General features: G+C 44.5%; 1 protein-coding gene across 1 annotated transcript in view; it reads left to right on the plus strand.

The window, feature by feature from the left end:
* The window catches only part of LOC115149422 (long-chain fatty acid transport protein 4), a 26,142-nt gene extending 11,502 nt beyond the window's left edge, over positions 1-14,640 (plus strand). Inside the window, exons 6-13 of the mRNA XM_029692265.1 lie at positions 377-468; positions 539-648; positions 1,056-1,265; positions 1,696-1,822; positions 8,529-8,666; positions 8,964-9,128; positions 11,979-12,125; positions 13,377-14,640. Of these exons, the coding sequence (XP_029548125.1) occupies positions 377-468; positions 539-648; positions 1,056-1,265; positions 1,696-1,822; positions 8,529-8,666; positions 8,964-9,128; positions 11,979-12,125; positions 13,377-13,534 (1,147 nt within the window). The 3' untranslated portion in view covers positions 13,535-14,640. The remainder of the gene's footprint in view (positions 1-376; positions 469-538; positions 649-1,055; positions 1,266-1,695; positions 1,823-8,528; positions 8,667-8,963; positions 9,129-11,978; positions 12,126-13,376) is intronic.
* The last annotated feature ends 712 nt before the right edge of the window (positions 14,641-15,352 follow it).

The following is a 15,352-nucleotide window of genomic DNA, read 5'->3' on the forward strand; positions in this document are numbered from 1 at the left end:
CTCGCTCTCTCTCTTGAGCTCGCTCGCTCTCTCTCTTGAGCTCGCTCGCTCTCTCTCTCTCTCTGGAGCTCGCTCGCTCTCTCTCTCTCTCTGGAGCTCGCTCGCACGCTCTCTCTCTCTGGAGCTCGCTCGCACGCTCTCTCTCTGGAGCTCTCTCTCTCTGGAGCGCTCTCTCTCGCTCTCTGGAGCTCTCTCGTTCTCTGGAGCGCTCTCTCTCGCTCTCTGGAGCTCTCTCTCGTTCTCTGGAGCGCTCTCTCTCGCTCTCTCTCGCTCTCTCTCGTTCTCTGGAGCTCTCTCTCTCGCGTGCTCTTTCTCGCTCTCTTTCCCCTCTTATCCTGTCTTCTAATTCACTCTTTCTCTCACCTGTGTTTAACAGGTACTACCGCATGGCAGCCTTGGTATACTACGGCTTCGGTATGACGTCTGATGATGTGTTGTACGATTGCCTTCCACTCTACCACTCCGCAGGTAACGTGTGTGTGTGTGTGTGTGTGTCCATTGTAATTGTTTCTGAAACACGTGTGCATGTCTTCTCCAGGAAACATTGTCGGCGTGGGGCAGTGCCTGATCCACGGCATGACGGTGGTCATCAAGAAGAAGTTCTCTGCCTCCCGATTCTGGGACGACTGTGCCAAGTACAACTGCACGGTGAGACAGAGACGCTGCTAGCTGACTCCCAGCAGCTCAGAGACTGTATGACACATGGACACAACAGGAGACCAGTAGAGAGAAGATGCATGTTTTGGGTTACTGCTCTGTTCAACTGTGTTGATGTTTATCTACAGCGATAGCTCAAGGATATTCGGGTTTACCATTAGGGTTTAGGGAAAAATCTGTTCACCTGGTCAAAGTAGTAAAATGTAATGAAACAGGAAGTCATCTAGGTAGACAGCATTATAAGACGGTGTTCTACAGAAGTACCCAAAGATAACAAACTCAAGAAGATTTGGGTAATAATAAAATAGTTAGATCTGTAGGTTGGTGTGGGTTCCTCACTTATACGCCCTCGTCTCATTGTGCTGGTGACTGACTGACTGTTTCTCTTTGATCCCCAGATTGTCCAGTACATCGGGGAGATCTGCCGGTACCTGTTGAACCAGCCGGTAAAGGACATAGAGGGTAAACACAAGGTCCGTATGGCGCTGGGTAACGGCCTGCGCCAGTCCATCTGGGAGGAGTTCACCTCTCGCTTCAACGTGCTACAGATAGCAGAGTTCTACGGAGCTACAGAGTGCAACTGTAGCCTGGGAAACTTCGACAACATGGTGAGGCCCTAGGAGGACACATTGGATCTCACAGCAAAGAGCTGAAAGCAAATGAGGACGCTCTCATAGTTTATTTCATGGTATTGGCAGACATTTTGACTCTGAGGGCCTGCTTTTTCTATAGTGTGTGGTCCCAGGGAATTAACATCTTCTGTGTAGTGTTGATCTTTATTATGGCTCTCACTTCACATCTCAAAGCACATAAAAACACTTCTGGTATTTCATCCGCAAAGTAAAAATGAGGGTATTAGTGGTCAGTGATGGCCTCTGTCACTTTGTATTGAATTTGGACTGCATGCTGTCTGTCTCCATTCTCCCATTGATTTGCTGTATCATAGCTATGGTGTGTAGCAGTTGCTGTAAAGCTGAACAGAGTTCCAGTGGTTTTAGATGGGTTGACGTTAACAGTATGGTATTGTCTCTGTTACAGACAGGAGCATGTGGCTTCAACAGCCAGATCCTCCCCTTCATCTACCCCATCAGACTGGTGAAGGTAGATGAGGAGACCATGGAGCTCATCAGAGGCCCCGATGGCGTCTGCATCCCCTGTGGACCTGGTACGTCACTACTAGTAGAGCTATAGTATTACTCTCTCAGGCCTGGTTAGTTTTACTATAGCATACCTGTAGAATACTCTCTCAGGCCTGGTTAGTTTTACTATAGCATACCTGTAGAATACTCTCTCAGGCCTGGTTAGTTTTACTATAGCATACCTGTAGAATACTCTCTCAGGCCTGGTTAGTTTTAGTATAGCATACCTGTAGATACTCTCTCAGGCCTGGTTAGTTTTACTATAGCATACCTGTAGAATACTCTCTCAGGCCTGGTTAGTTTTAGTATAGCATACCTTAACCCTGACATTCTGAATGCTGTGCAAGCCTGGTATGGGTGGGATGGGCAACCTTGATGGGGGTGGGGGCCGCCCCCAAAAATCTGAAATCATCATGAGGGTCCGCAGTTTCTTGTGGGTCTGCGTACCCACATCTGTACCCACATCTGTACCCACATCTGTACCCATATCCGTACCCACATCCGTACCCACACATGCAGTCAGGGCCTAGACTTTGGGGGCCCTAAGCAACATGTATCAAGAGACCCCAGGCTAAACTACAGGAGCTCTCAGAGCAGTTGTGGTCCCCAGAGACGAGGTGTGTCGGCCCGCCCTGGCACCCGTCAACCACTACCCCACCTATGGGTTAATTAACCCATAAGGCACAAGGGGGTGTGGTATATGGCCAATATACCACAGCTAAGGGCTGTTCTTAGGCACGATGCAAAGCGGTGTGCCTGGACGCCAGGAAGAGGAGCTGCTGCTTTTGCAACAGCTAATGGGGATCCTAATAAAAATACCCCAAAAAACTGCCTTGCTGTCCAGGGAACTGAGCAGATGTAAGATCGACATAGCAGATCGACATAGCAGCTCTGAGTGAAACGAGGTTAGCTGACGATGGCACCATCACTGAACCAGTAGGTGGCTATAGGTTTTTCTGGAAAGGGAAACCAAACGATGAGGACAGAGTACATGGGGTAGACCAACCTTCTCAGGCATCTGCATGACTTACCCTCTGGCAGAAATGAGCCTTGTGAAAATCAGGATTCCTCTCAACAAGACCAGGCATGCCACAATAATTATTGCCTACGCCTTCACTACCAAGCCCTGACAATGTGAAAGAGCAGTTCTACTCAGAGCTAGACAACTAATCATTTCTTGAGACTTAAATTAATTAATTATTTAAAATGTAAATACAGACATAAGGGTGCCAGCTGGTGACGCCTCCACATACAATTTAAGACAATCATCAAGGATAACAAAATAAATCTTAAAAGCTTATTTCCATTGTTGGCAAAGATGGCACTAACTGACAAAGAGTGATTGGCAAAGATGTAGTGGGACACTTAAAAAACAAACTGTTTCTAGACTGTTTCGCCATGTAACCCACATACAAATTAGCATAGTTAGGAGCCATGGGGGATCCCATAGCAGTACCCTTAGCCTGAATAAAGAAATCATTTAGAAACAGGAAGTAGTTGTGTGTGAGAACTATTTCAGCCAATGTTATAATGCAGCACTGGAAGGTAGTTCATTAGGGTCACGTTGCAGAAGAAAAGGTTCCATAGCTTCAATACCGCCATCGTGTGGAATGTTTGTGTATAACGACTCAACATCAAAAGTAACTAACAAAGTATTCTCGGGGAGAGGATCAAGAGATTCAATAATAGGGATAATTTAAAGACCCTTGTTCCCTTCGGTCTCAACGTAGACTTTGATCTGAAGCCAATCTTGTGATTATTGTGCTTTTGCTATTGTAAATGTTTTGTAGGCTTATGTAGCCTAATTGTATCTATGATCGTACGCTAGCCGTTTGTTTTTTGTATGCTATTTTAATATATGAGAATTAACCAATGATATCAGGCCACACCCGGTCATGATTAGACACCTGTGTGTATTTTGACACTATATAAATGAGTCATCCCGCAGTGTTTGTCATTATACCCTGATGAAGACAGCTTGTCTGTCCAAACGTTGGACATAAATATTTTTGCATCTGAGCTCCTAGAGCTCTCCTTTTATTTTTTGTAAGTGTTCCACTCCGATAGCCAGCACCTCGCCTAAATAGGTGTGCGTTTCTTTCACTTCTAAAGATGGAGTGGGAACCATGGGCTCCCACTCCTGAGAAAATGCTCATAGCCTAGCCATCACCAACAGCATCTTCAGGCAAGCAGACAAAATGACATGGATGCGCCCAAGATCCAAGCACTGGCAGCTGATGGATTATATCATTGCTTGACATTAAGCATGTCAAGATTACAAGAGCCATGCGTGGCGCAGAGTGCTGCATGGACCGAATGGTCAGAGCGATCCTTGGCATGCACATCGTGCCAAACCACCCAAGGCGGCACAAAAAATCTAGACCCTCCCCAGATGTCCGGAAGCTGGAAGATGCACACATCTGGGCTCAGTTGCAAGTCAGCTTGGAAACCCAACTTGCAAACTGCATCATATGTGGTCTGTCGTATGGTAATTTGGTAAAAAGCCAATTTGGCATTTGCTCAGTACATTGTTTTCACTGAGGAAATGTACGAGTCTGCTGTTAATGATAATACAGAGGGTTTTTCCCAAGGTTGCTGTTGACGCATATCCCGCTGTAGTTATTGGGGTCAAATTTGTCTCTGCTTTTGCGGATTGGGGTGATCAGTCCTTGGTTCCAAATATTGGGGAAAATGCCAGAGCTGAGGATGATGTTAAAGAGTTTGAGTATAGCCAATTGGAATTTGTGGTCTGTATATTTTATCATTTCAATTAGGATACTATCAACACCACAGGCCTTTTTGTGTTGGAGGGTTTGTATTTTGTCCTGAAGTTCATTCAATGTGATTGGAGAATCCAGTGGGTTCTTTAATAGTTGATTCTAAGATTTGTATTTGGTCATGTATATGTTTTTGCTGTTTGTTCTTTGTTTTAGAGCCTAAAAGTTAGGAGTTTTATCCATACATCTCCATTTTGAATAGATAACTGTTTATTTAGTGTGTTTCTTTCCCCAATGCATTCTTCATCAAACCATTTGTCATTGTTCATTTTCTTAGGTTTTCTGCTTGAAATTTTTTGATTTGTTAGAAGCTGAAATGTCAAATATACTGTTTAGGTTTTCTACTGCAAAGTTTGCACCTTCACTCTCACAGTGAAACATTTTGTCCAGGAAGTTGTCTAGAAGGGATTCAATTTGTTGTTGCCTAATTGTTTTTTGGTAGGTTTCCACACTACTGTCCTTCCATCTATAGCATTTCTTAATATTATTCAGTTATTTTGGCTTTGATGCCTCATGGTTGAGTATTGCTCTGTTCAAGTAGAGTGATTTTGCTGTGATCTGATAGGGGCGTCAGTGGGCTGACTGAATGTTTTGAGAGACTCTGGGTTGAGGTCAGTGATAAAGTAGTTTACAGTACTACTGCCAAGAGATGAGCTATAGGTGTACCTACTGTAGGAGTCCCCTCGAAGCCTACCATTGACTATGTACATACCCAGCATGTGACAGAGCTGCAGGACTCCCCAATATGCACCCTTAGTTGTGCCTAGGGGGGCATATGGGGGGGGGGGTGCTGTCACCTGCAGGTAGGTGTTTGTCCCCCTGTGTGCTGAGGGTGTCAGGTTCTTGTCCAGTTCTGGCATTTAGGTCGCCACAGACTAGTACATGTCCCTGGGCCTGGAAATTGTTGATCTCCCCCTCCAGGATGGAGAAGCTGTCATCGTTAAAGTATGGGGATTCTAGTCTTTTTGTGGTAGCAGGTTGGAGATAACCACTTGTGTGTTGGAGAAAGTAGAATAAGCTTTTTCGATCACTCCCTTGAGTGCTGTGGCCACCCTTTCCTGCTGTGCTCTCAGGTCGTTTGTGCCTATGTATTATTATGTGGCTGGGTGACCCTAGTTGGTCCTCAGACGTTAGGTCTAGTGCACGCTGGGTGTTTGGACACCATAGTTTATTTTCTTGTATATATTTACCATTCGAGTCCATAAGGAACACAAGCCACAGATTGTGCATGTCCTCAGTGGGTGTGGGGGGGGGGGGGGGGGGGGGGGGGTCAGGAGTGCTATCAAGGTTGCTGACAGAGAGGATGGGATCCCCTGGGCTTGGGGTTCTTCATTTGTCTGTCCTGCTGTGATGTCGAGACTATGGTCAGGGTCTGAGGTGGGCTGTTCTGCTGACTCTGTCATTGTTGTCTAGTATCCTGAGTTTCTACCCTTAGTGAACACCCCCCCCCTCCCCTTCCTCTTAACAGAGGGGTAGTGTGTTGATATAGCACTGTGCCATGCCAGGGGATGTTCTGTGTGGAAGATTAAGTTGCTTACGTTCCCATTTTGATAGTAGTCAGCAAATAGTCTCTTTATTTTCCATAAGGAGCTTCTTTTTGTCCTCTTTCCGTGCCTTGTCATTTTTTACATCCAGGGGGTACTGTATTGTAATGACCTCTGCACAGATGGAGGGGGCTTCAAAGGCCTCTGCATTTGGGTGGGGGAGGCTGTGAAACTCTCCTGTCATTGTTGGGCTCACTTCAAACCTCAGTGCTAATTGAAGTTGCAGACGGATCTGTTCTGTCCTAGCAAGCTTGGTAGCCTTAGCTTTTTTTATTTAACCTTTATTTAATTAGGCAAGTCAGTTAACTTCTCAGGGCTACGTGGGACGCTAGCGTCCCACCTGCGGGACACACTATTCAACAGCCAGTGAAATAGCATGGCGCGAAATACAAAACAGTAAAAATCTCAATTTCATTTTCTCAAACAATCAACTATTTTACACCATTTTAAAGAAAAGACTCTCGTTAATCTAACCACGTTGTCCGATTTTCAAAAAGGCTTACGGCGAAAGCATAAAATTAGATTATGTTAGGACATAAACTTCACAAGAAAAACCACACAGCCATTTTCCAAGCAAGGACATGCATCACAAAAACCAAAAGTACAGCTAAAATATTCACTAACCTTTGATCTTCATCAGATGGCACTCATAGGACTTCATGTTATACAATACATGTATGTTTTGCTCGATAAAGTTCATATTTATATCCAAAAACAACATTTTACATTGGCGCATGATGTTCAGAAAATGTATTCCCACCAAAACCACTGGTGAATGTGCACATCAATTTACAAAAATACTCATCATAAACGTTGATAAAATTTACAACAGTTATTGAAAGAATTATAGATGCACTACTCCTTGATGCAACCGCTTTGTCAGATTTCAAATAACTTTACGGAGAAAGCACATTGTTCAATATTCTGAATAAATAGCTCAGCCATCGAAGCAAGCTATACAGCTACCCGCCAAGTTCTGGCATCAACAAAACTCTGAATTAGTATTATAAATATTCTCTTACCTTTGCTGATCTTCGTCAGAATGCACTCCGAGGACTCCTACTTCCACAAGAAATGTTCGTTGTGTTCAAAATACTCCATATTTATGTCCAAATACCTCTGTTTTGTTCGTGCGTTCAGATCACTATCCAAAGGCATAACGTGCGAGCGCAGTACCAGAGACGAAAAGTCAAATAGTTCCATTACCGTTCGTAGAAACATGTCAAACATTGTTTACAATCAATCCTTAGGGTCTTTTTAACATAAAACGTTGATAATATTCCAACCGGACAATGGCGTATTCATTCAAGAAGAAAAAGGAGGGGCGCGCTGGCAGGCTCGCGCATCACCAAGTCCTTTGTCCATAGGCAGTCCACTCATTGACTGAGCTCCTATTTTTTGCCCAGTAACAGGAGAAGGATGAAACACGTTTTCTAAAGGCTGTTGACAGCCAATGGAAGCCTTAGGAAGTGCAACGTGACCCCACAGACACTGTAGTTTCGATAGGGATTCAAAAGAACTACAATTCTCAGATTTCCCACTTCCTGGTTGGATTTTTCTCAGGTTTTTGCCTGCCATATGAGTTCTGTTATACTCACAGACATCATTCAAACAGTTTTAGAAACTTCAGTGTTTTCTATCCAAATCTACTAATAACATGCAAATATTTGACTCTGGGCCCGAGTATTAGGCAGTTTACTCTGGGCACACTTTTCATCCAAAAATGAAAATACTGCCCCCTATACCTTAAAAAGTTACGAACAAATTCTTATTTACAATGACTGCCTACCAAAAGGCAAAAGTCCTCCTGCGGGGATGGGGGCTGGGATAAAAATGCATGACAAAACACACATCACGACGAGAGACACCACTACACTACATAAAGAGACCTAAGATGACAACATGGTAGCAACATGACAACATAGCGTGATAGCAACACCACATGACATCATGGTAGCAGCATAAAACATGGACAAACATTATTGGGCAAGCAACAGTAGATGGGCCAGGGTGTACATGCACATTTCCAGATATCATCAGCAGTAACACAGTCAGGGCACGGCAGAGGACAGGGAGAGCTCAAAGTAAATATATATTTTTGTATTGTCTTGGCTTTAAAATTAGCTTCAGACTAAACATTAGTCACTCAGTTCCAGGTTGGATGCTGTGTCAGGTTTTTTTTGTGCTTCTTTTCCTGGTTGTTGGTTTTCAAGAGCATTTGCTGTATAATCCTTGGGAATAAGAATCTTTGGTAGTAGGAATCCTTCCATGTAATTTTGTCCAAAATCATGTAGGTTTGGAGTTTTGATTTGGAGTGAAAGTTGTTGAGGAGGGTAGTATCCTGTATATGTCCTTGTGGAAAAATCCAAGTTTATCTAACTCTAAATCTATCTCTCTCGCTCTCTCTCTAGGTGAGCCCGGCCAGTTGGTAGGCAGGATCAATCAGAAGGACCCCCTGAGAAGGTTTGACGGCTACGTGAACGAAGGAGCCAACAGCAAGAAGACTGCTAACAGTGTCTTCAAGAAGGGAGACACTGCCTATCTCTCAGGTGAGAAGCTATTTAACTTTATAGACTGAAAGAGATCAATAAAGTCTGTCTTTCTTTCTCTCCCTCACACACACATTCTGACAGTGAGGTGCTGAGGTATCTACTACTGATTTTTAACCTTGGCCTAGTCAAAGCTGACTGTATTTCACGAGTCTGTCTGGAAAACACTGGTATTTGTTACTGAGTGGACTGTCCTGGCTAAATAAAAATGGCGGTCCTCATCATGGACCAATATGGTTACATGTACTTTTACAAACGCACAGCTTTGTTACTGATCTGTTTTATTTCTCTCGCCAGGCGATGTCCTAGTCATGGACCAGTATGGTTACATGTACTTTAAGGATCGTACAGGGGACACGTTCCGTTGGAAGGGAGAGAACGTGTCGACCACAGAGGTGGAGGGAACTCTGAGCCGTCTGCTGGACATGAAGGACGTGGTAGTCTACGGAGTGGAGGTGCCAGGTACAGTAACCACTCCAAACCACTACACAGCTCTTTTTCCACTATTGTCTGTATTGATTTTCAATTTACAACAATGGGGACATCGTCTTTGTTATCATGGCACCAAAACCAATCAAACAACTGTGCCTCCACTCCCCACTGCCCACACTGGTACAACAGTTCTCATACACAGAGCATTATAGTTTCCCCAAAGAAAGGTTCTTAGCTAAACTGGCACCTAATTTCTGTCTGTCGACAACCCAGGTGCACAGCCAAGAGAGTAACAATTGATGTTTCTTCTGTGTGAACAAACTATATGCGTCAAATGAAGCGCTTTGCTGTTCTACGAGTGGTGTGTGACGGCGTGGTCGAGATAGATAGATAGATAAATAAAGTACCCTGTTAGCTACAAAGCTTAAGGGAAACTCACCCCAGATCCCCAGTTTTGGTGAAAGGAGGAGAGGAAAGTGCCTAAGAAGAACTATCCCACTGGGCACAGACGTCTATTCAACGTTGGTTCAACATAATTTCATTGAAATGATGTGAAAACAAAGTTGATTCAACCTGTGTGACCAGTGAGATAGTGCTCTGAATTTCAATGGATTATCAAGGGTGTGTGCTTTGCTTTGCACTTTCTATTTCAAGGATGTTGTTAACCGTGTAGCTTACTGGTCGTAATGTGAAGAGCACTGAGCAGCAGCAAACCGGGTTTGGGCAGTGTGGCCCATGACGTCATCACTACAGCATGTTTTCATGGCAATTCCAACTGTCTCCTTGATTCTTACAGCAGTTGTGAATTACTTGATGAATGTAGATGCAGATGCCTGTTACCATCAATTAATTGTCAGTGATAAAAAATTGCTCAGAAATAATTAAACATGTTTTCTGGTGCATCAGGCACTGAGGTGACTATACCAGCTTCTTACACTGAACAAAAATATAAACGCAACATGTAAAGTGTTGGGCCCATGTTCCATGAGCTGAAATAAAAGATCCCAGAAATTGTCCATACGCACAAAAAGCTTATTTCCCTCAAAATGTTGTGCACAAATTTGTTTACACCCCTGTTAGTGAGCATTTATTATTTGCCAAGATAATCCATCCACCTGACAGGTGTGGCATATCAAGAAGCTAATTAAACACCATGATCATTACACAAGTGCACCTTGTGCTTGGGACAATAAAAGGCCAGTCTAAAATGTGCAGTTTTGTCACACAACACAATGCCACAGATGTCTCAAGTTGAGGGAGCCTGCAATTGGCATGCTGACTGCAGCAATGTCAATCAGAGCTGTTGCCAGATAATTTAATGTTAATTTTCTCTACCATAAAGCGATAAGTGATTTAAAAAAAGAGTTTAATGGCTGTGATAGGAGATAACTGGGGATGGATCAACAACGTTGTAGTTACTTCACAATGCTAACATAAATAACAGTGAAAAGAGTTTGTGCAGAATAAAAATATTCTAAAACATGCGTCCTGTTGACAATAAGGCACTAAAGTAATACTGCAAAAAATGTGGTAAAGAAATGAACTTTTTGTTCTGAATACAAAGCGTTATGTTTGGGGCAAACGCATCACTGAGTACCACTCTTCATATTTTAAAGCATGGTGGTGGTTGCATCATGTTATGGGTATGCTTGCCATCGGCAAGGAGTAGGGAGTTTAGGATAAAAAAAATAAATGGACTAGAGCAAAGCACAGGCAAAATCCTGTTCAGTCTGCTTTCCAACAGACACTGGGAGACATTCACCTTTCAGTAGGACAATTACCTAAAACACAAGGCAAAATATACACTGGAGTTGCTTACCAAGATGACATTGAATGTTCCAGAGTGGCCTTGTTATAGTTTTGACTTAAATTGGCTAGAAAATCTATGGCAAGTCTGTTTGTCAAGTTGGTTTTTGATCATTGCTAGAGCTTGAATATTTGAACCATCTAGGTGTGCAAAGCTCTTAAACTTACCATGAAAGACTCATAGCTGTAATCGCTGCCAAAAGGGATTTGTACCATGTATTGACTCAGGGTTTGAATACTTATCTAATCAAGATATATAAGTGTTTTTTTCTTTTTCTTTTTTGTAGACAAAAAAAATGACTTTTTAATCCCACTTTAACACAACAACGGGGTAAAGCCCCGCCTTATCTCAGCTCACTGGTCACCATAGCAACACCCACCAGTAGCACGTGCTCCAGCAGGTATATTTCACTGGTCATCCCCAAAGCCAACACCTCCTTTGGCTGCCTTTCCTTCCAGTTCTCTGCTGCCACTGACTGGAACGAATTGCAAAAGTCACTGAAGCTGGAGACTTATATCACCCTCACTAACTTTAAGCATCAGCTGTCAGAGCAGCTTCCCGATCACTGCAACTGTACACAGCCCATCTGTAAATAGCCCACCCAACTACCTCATCCCCATATTGTTATTTTTTTTTGCTCTTTTGCACACCAGTATTTCTACTTGCACATCTATCACTCCAGTGTTAATGGTAAATTGTAATTATTTCGCCACTATGGCCTATTTATCGCCTTACCTCCCTAATCTCACTACTTTTGCACACACTGTATATAGATTTTTCTATTGTGTTATTGACTGTACGTTTGTTTATCCCATGTGTAACTGTGTTTTTGTCGTTTTGCTTTATCTTGGCCAGGTCGCAGTTGTAAATGAGAACTTGTTCTCAGCTGGCCTACCTGGTTAAATAAAGGTGAAATAAAAAAAAAATGTGGAAAAAGTCAAGGTGTGAATACTTTCTGAAATCACTATGTTTTCGTGTGTCCGTGGCAGAGGGGACTGTGACTTTTTAACTCAGACCCCTGTAGCAGGCTGAGTGCTTTATACAATCATAAATGTTTCCATTGCATGTCTCAGGCGCTGAGGGGAAGGCTGGGATGGCCGCCGTAGCAGATCCAGAGAGATCTACAGACCTGGAGAAGTTTGGGAAGGATCTGGAGAAAGCTCTGCCACCCTACGCACGACCCGTCTTCCTACGCTTCCTCAAAGAGGTCAACAAGACAGGTGGGTGCAGTTGGACATGTGTACAGTATCTGTTACTTTCTTTATACACTGAGTATACAAAACATTAGGAACACCTTCCTAATATTGAGTTGCACCCCCCTCTTTTGCTCTCAGAAGAGCCTCAATTCATTGGAGCATGGAGTCTACAAGGTGTCGAAAGCGTTCCACAGGGATGCCGGCCCATGTTGACTCCAATGCTTCCCCCAGTTGTCAAGTTGGCTGGGTGTACTTTGGGTGGTGGACCGTCCTTGATACACACGGAAAACTGTTGAACATGAAAAACCCAGCAGCGTTGTAGTTCTTGAGACAAACCAGTGCACCTGGTACCTACTACCATACCCCGTTCAAAGGCACTTAAATAATTTGTCTTGCCCATTCACCCTCAATGGCACACATACACAATCTATGTCTCAAGGCTTAAAAATCCTTCTTTAACCTTTCTCCTCCCCTTCATCTACACTGATTTTAAGTGGATTTAACAAGTGACATCAATAAGGGATCATAGGGGGCCTCCCAAGTGGTGCAGCGGTCGCAGTGCTAGAGGCATCACTACAGACCCGGGTTCGATCCCAGGCTGTGCCGCGACCGGGAGACCGATGAGGCGGCGCACAATTGGCCCAGCATCGTCTGGGTTAGGGGAGAGTTTGGCCGGCTGGGATGTCCTTGTCCCATTGCACTCTAGTGACTCCTGTGGCGGGCCGGGCGCATGCACGCTGACACGGTCGCCAGGTGTACGGTGTTTCCTCCGACACATTGGTGCAGCTGGCTTCCGGGTTAAGTGAGCAGTGAGTCAAGAAGCAGTGCGGCTTGGCAGGGCCGTGTTTCGGAGGAGTTAAATTCGGGGTAAAAAATAAAAAAAAATTATAAATAAAGAATAAGGCATCATCGCTTTCACCTGGATTCACCTAGTCAGTTTGTCATGGAAAGAACAGGTGTTCCTAATGTTTTGTACACTCAGTGTATATTGTATCCTCTCCTCAGGGGGAGGTCAGGGACTGTATTCATGAAGTGATGAAGTAGGACTGCGGATCTATGATCAGGTCCCTTCTGTCCATATAATCTTATTCATAGTGATCTAAAAATACAAAACTGATCCTGTATCAGCTGTTCTACTTCAGTCTCTAATTCAACCCTCTCTGACTATTTGAATATGAGCCCCAAAATAGCCCAGTCTCAGATACATCGCTCTTTTCCCTCTCTCTTCTCCCTCATCCCTCTCTCTCTTCTTCTCCCCTCTTGCTCCTCCTCCAGGCACCTATAAGTTCCAGAAGACAGACATGCGGCGGGACGGCTTTGACCCCAGCATGGTATCAGACAAACTGTACTTCCTGGACCCCACCAGGGGGCGCTATGTGGAGCTGCATCAGGAGCTGTACAGCAGCATCATCTCAGGGAAGCAGAAACTGTAACTGAGATCTGATCACTCTTGCCCCCCCCCAAAAAATATCACCCCATCCACCCCCCCACACACACACCCTATTCCTGAAGTCACTCTCCCTCCCCCAGAAAAACTCTTAACTCTTACAACCCACCTCTCTGCTCTCTCTAAGCCCACACCCCTCGTTACCTCAGTGACCACAGTGAGGGGCAGCTGGCTCATCCAGGTCACATGACAAGCCAATCTGACACCATATCCCACGATAGACCTAGAGCGACCTTTGACCTCTAAAGGCACCTCCCCTGACCTCCCCCGGAGCTTGACCTTGACCTGACCTGGAGCTATAGGAACGCTCGCTGGAAGGACAGCTCGCTGGCTGAGAGGGGCGTGTGGCATGTCCAGAATGCAAAAACATAGTAACTTAGTCCTAGCTATAGGAACTTGACACAATGAAAGAACTTGAATTGAATGAAGGAAACAGTCCTGTTGGTCTGTCGGTTTGTCCGTCTCATGTTGAGGTCACTCCCTCATAGGCCCAACCTGCACACTGCCCAGTCAGTGACCAGTGGCTTCTGTTATGACACAAAATGGCCAATTTGGTTTTAGTGGTGTTGACTCAGCCCATCCATGTTAGACATACAGTACAGCTAACCTGAAACTGATGGATTTAAGTGCAATAGGGCTCCAGCAGTGGCAGTGCAATGTACAGCTGTGAAGAAGCTCTCTAATATATTTAAATGTCTACATTATACCAAATATATTTAATTTGTAGAATAGTCTTTACACAATTTAAAACAAAAGGATGATTGTATGTTGAAGTTCCTGATAATATGCCAATTCAAATTCTAATCATGTTTTGCTATATCCACAATTGTGCTCGGCTTTCTCCTGACCCCACCCACTAGGGGTGCTCCTCCTAGTCTTCACCTATAGAATCTACAGACCAACTCCCAGCTGCTGGAGCACCAATAACTCTCTTCCAGTTTCAAACCTGCTTCTGAATGTTCTGATTCTGGGTAAAATAGTTTTTTTTTGTCTGTCAACATTGTGCAGGTTGGGCCCAATGGATTGGCTTTGTCTTGTATGGCATAGTAGACATTTTAAAGCTTGGCGAAGAGCGCGCTGAAGTGGAAAGCACTAACCTCCTCTGTCTCTGTGTTGTTGAGGATAATACTCTGGTGCTACAGACAGCAAGCCGAACGATCTAAACCAGGCCTCTCCATCCTTGTTCCTGGAGAGTTACCGTCTTGTAGGTTTTCACTCCAACCATAATCTAGCGCACCTGATTCTAATAATTGATAAGCTGAATCGGGTCAGTTAAAACTGGGGTTGGAAGGAAAACCTACAGCAGGGTAGCTGTCCAGGGACAGGGTTGGAGAGCCCTGATCTAAAGCCCTAGCTCTAGAGCCCTGATCTAAAGCCCTAGCCCTAGCTCTAGAGCCCTGATCTAAAGCCCTAGCTCTAGAGCCCTGATCTAAAGATGGTCCTAGCTCTAGAGCCCTGATCTAAAGCCCTAGCCCTAGCTCTAGAGCCCTGATCTAAAGCCCTAGCCCTAGCTCTAGAGCCCTGATCTAAAGCCCTAGCCCTAGCTCTAGAGCCCTGATCTAAAGATGGTCCTAGCTCTAGAGCCCTGATCTAAAGCCCTAGCTCTAGAGCCCTGATCTAAAGCCCTAGCCCTAGCTCTAGAGCCCTGATCTAAAGCCCTAGCCCTAGCTCTAGAGCCCTGATCTAAAGGTGGTCCTTGCTCTAGAGCCCTGATCTAAAGGTGGTCCTAGCTCTAGAGCCCTGATCTAAAGGTGGTCCTTGCTCTAGAGCCCTGATCTAAAGGTGGTCCTTGCTCTAGAGCCCT

The sequence above is a fragment of the Salmo trutta genome, chromosome 15, assembly GCF_901001165.1.
Source record: "Salmo trutta chromosome 15, fSalTru1.1, whole genome shotgun sequence".
Classification (NCBI taxonomy): domain Eukaryota; kingdom Metazoa; phylum Chordata; class Actinopteri; order Salmoniformes; family Salmonidae; genus Salmo; species Salmo trutta.